This window comes from Merops nubicus, unplaced genomic scaffold, assembly GCF_000691845.1.
Source record: "Merops nubicus isolate BGI_N331 unplaced genomic scaffold, ASM69184v1 scaffold3823, whole genome shotgun sequence".
In the NCBI taxonomy this organism is placed as follows: domain Eukaryota; kingdom Metazoa; phylum Chordata; class Aves; order Coraciiformes; family Meropidae; genus Merops; species Merops nubicus.
The window spans coordinates 1-3,337 of NW_008598081.1; the positions used below are offsets into that span (position 1 = coordinate 1).

Consider the following 3,337-nt stretch of genomic DNA (forward strand, 5'->3'; position numbering starts at 1 on the left):
CAGGGCCCGGCCCCGCTCCCGGTCCCGGCCCTTTGCCGCTCGGTGCATTGGTTCCGCCGCGGGCTTCGCCTCCACGACAACCCGGCGCTGCAGGAAGCGCTAAGAGATGCCGCGTCCCTCCGTTGCATCTATATCCTCGACCCTTGGTTCGCCGCTTCCTCCGCTGTGGGCATCAACCGTTGGCGGTGAGTGGAGTGAGGGCCTGAGGGCCCGGGGATGAGACGGGAGTGGGCCGCGGCGGTGGGGAGGAACGGTCTGGCCTTTAGGAACGCGCTGCCTCATCCGGCACGGTCCACGTATCGCTCCCGCCACTCCTCCGGTGCAGGAGAGAGGTTTCCTGGTCCAGTTGGCCTCGCCGCGGTTTTCTCAGCGGTGTGGGAGGGGGGTTTCGGCTTTATGTAATGTCGTTAGGCTTTTTTTCTCAAGCTGGGCGAATACGTGAGAGCGGCGATCGATGGACGCGTGGCTATTCGCTCGATTTAGAGACGAGGGCAAAGAATCCTCAGAGCTGCGTGACTGCACCACGCCTCCCTCTGCCTCTCTGCTGCCGAGTGTGCGTGGGCATGTGCACACGCCTGCCTTCCTCCCACGCCTCGGGTTTTTGTGAAAATACGCTTGGGCTGTAGCTAGGAAGGTGGAGATGAAGCTGTTTGGGCATCTCCTCCCTGACCATATGGAAAAATGTGTGGTGTGAGTCATGTCTGGGCAGAGAGCAAGACCTGGCGTACGGATAGCCAGGAACATTACATAACGCTATTGTATCAGGTCTCAGCTGCCTCGGCGTTTGGAAACCCGATCCAGTTTGGGATCCACCTCTCTTAAGACTCCGCTGCATCCAAGCAAAGCAGATCTCCCCCTGCTTCTGCACTACCCCCTGGGGAGCAGTGGGAAGGACAGGACAACCACCAGGCTAAAAATTCCTGGAGTGCTCTTTGACACATCACGTGGCTCTGCGTTAAGGAAGCTGTAGTTGGAGCTGATCACCTCTGCTCTGCACCTCAGCTTCATCTTGGAGGAATGGGCTGACATGGGTGATTTTGAAGCATTTCTAGAACCCACAGCAGAGAATGGCTTAAAAATTGACTACAATGTAGATGTTTAAATTACAGAGAATTCTAGATTCTCCTACAGCTTAATATCCTACTAGCCTGAAGTGATCTTTCCAGAGACCAGATGTTGTCCAGGCAGCAGTGGACAGAAAATGCCTTTCACGTGCTGTAACTGTCCTCATTTGGAACAACTAAAGCAGTGCCCCCAAAAGATTAATTCCTGATCCACGTAATCCTTGTTTATTTCCACCAACATTGCAGAGAGAGGGAAGCAGATCCCAGTTAATGGTTTTATTTATGTTGTAGTCAGGGAATAGATGAGCAGGTGAGGTTTTTTAAAAGCAATGTTTTCTCAGAAGTGTGTGCCTGCTGCAAATGTCACAAATTGGCACCCCTGGCTCAGGCAGAAACGTGTTAGCAAGTTATTTCCATTTACTGGAGTTCCATTTGTTCCCATTAGGAACTTAGGCTTTGTTCTGATGCCTTTTTTTTCATGTAGCTACTTGTATTTAGATTTCTATGTTCCAAAAGCAAATGTCTGTGCTTTATCTAGCTCCCAGAAACCATGTTGAAAATCCCTTATTATTTCACTGCACAGTGTGGGTAAGCCATATGGGGCTAATAACCCTTGATTAATTTTTAGAACACCTTAGAAAGCTGCTATTCCCATTCAGTAGATGGAAAGTGGGCTGAGTTTAGGGAAGTGGTTTGTCTGGGTTACCCAGAGATGGTTTTGAGTCATCTGTGCTGTGACACTGGGCCCTTCTTTCTGTCAACCCCCAGTCCCTTTTTCCCCTCGGGGAGTGCAGAGGGAGCCAGCTCCATCTCAGTTCACATCCTGGGCAGCACGGGTGAGGAGGGAGGAGCTCCCCACTTTGCAGAGCAGTTGGGGCTTAGCTTCCCTCAGCTCTGGGTGCCCCTCAGGGGGCTGCTGCAGAGACTCACATCTTGCAGGGTGGGCATGGAGCAACGAGGGAGAGGGAGAGGTGGGCAGGCTCACTGGAAAAGGGGTGCACGTTTGCCAGCAGTGCCATGCGCTGTGGCAGAGATTCAAGTTTTAAAGCTCCTCTTTTTTTCCAGAGATAGACAAAACTAAGTGAGTTAAAATATAGATGAGGTGAAGTGTGGCTTTGAAAGCAAAGATGATAGATTTGATGTGTTGTAGCATAGTGGGGGATCAGTAAGACACACCATTAATGCAGAAAGCACCTGAAGGCTTCTGACAGTTTTGGGGTGGGAGGAAGAGATCATCTTTATGGTGGGAGATAAATTGCAGTTCTGTTTGCAGCCAAGTACAGGCAATTCTTGCCTTGGGAGATCTTGGTGTTCAGTCTTGTGCTGCTGGTGTGTTATGAGCACACATTCCTCTGCTGAGACATTGCCTGTCTGCTGCCAGAAGTGTGAAACTTGCACAGTTTTTGTAGTAATTCATTGCTTGCCTTGGAGTGGTGTATCAATGTCCTTCTACTTGATATGCAAAATCCCTCCTGCCCCAGAACCCATGAGAGGAAGTACTGTGAGGAATTAGGTGTCTGCTTTTCTCCATGTCCTAAGGTGGAGATAGCTGCTGGCAGGGGAGTGCTGCCAGCTCTCAGGGAGCACATGGGAAGGGGTTTGCAGGAAGAGGAAAATCCTGGAAACCTCTTGGATCTGGGCAAGCAGAGCATGCAGATGAATGGCTGGGAGCTGGCTGGTGCTGCAGTCTCACAGCAGTTGGTAGACACACCAGGGGTGAATACAAATTCCTGTTTTCTGTTTCTCATCCTCCCTTTCAGTTTGATTTGGTGATGCAGGTTTGCTGGAGTTCTGTGCAGACCCTCCCCATTTGCCTTTTAGCTGTTACCAGGCTGACACTAACTGCTGCTGTTTCTTCTCTGCAGATTTCTGCTCCAGTCCCTGGAAGATCTGGACAACAGTTTAAGGAAACTCAACTCTCGCTTGTTTGTCGTGCGAGGGCAGCCAACAGATGTCTTCCCAAGGCTCTTTAAAGTAAGAGAATGACTTTCTGGAGCATAGTGAAGGAAAACTCTTGTCCTGGTGCTGTACTTGTTTTCACAATGATTTGCTAGATGTTGGAGATCCCCTCGGCTTCTCCTCACAGCTGATTCTGCACTCTAAGAAACTGACAAAGCATATTGATTTTTGTGTGAATGGCAAGTAGGGCTTTGTGTTAAAATCCCCAAAATTCAGAAGCTTTTGTTACCCAGCCTTCCTTTTCTTCTGCTGTGCCAGGCTGCAGTTCAGGCAGCTGAGCAGCAGAATACAGCTTGGGTCCAAGCTTCCTGCTG

At 50.4% G+C, this 3,337-nt stretch overlaps 1 protein-coding gene across 1 annotated transcript in view; it reads left to right on the top strand.

Annotated features, from left to right (window-relative positions):
• Positions 1-33: 33 nt before the first annotated feature.
• The window catches only part of LOC103769675 (cryptochrome-2-like), a gene marked incomplete at both ends in the record, with an annotated part of 5,969 nt that continues 2,665 nt past the window's right edge, over positions 34-3,337 (top strand). The window contains 2 exons of the mRNA XM_008936900.1: positions 34-185; positions 2,930-3,038. Of these exons, the coding sequence (XP_008935148.1) occupies positions 34-185; positions 2,930-3,038 (261 nt within the window). The remainder of the gene's footprint in view (positions 186-2,929; positions 3,039-3,337) is intronic.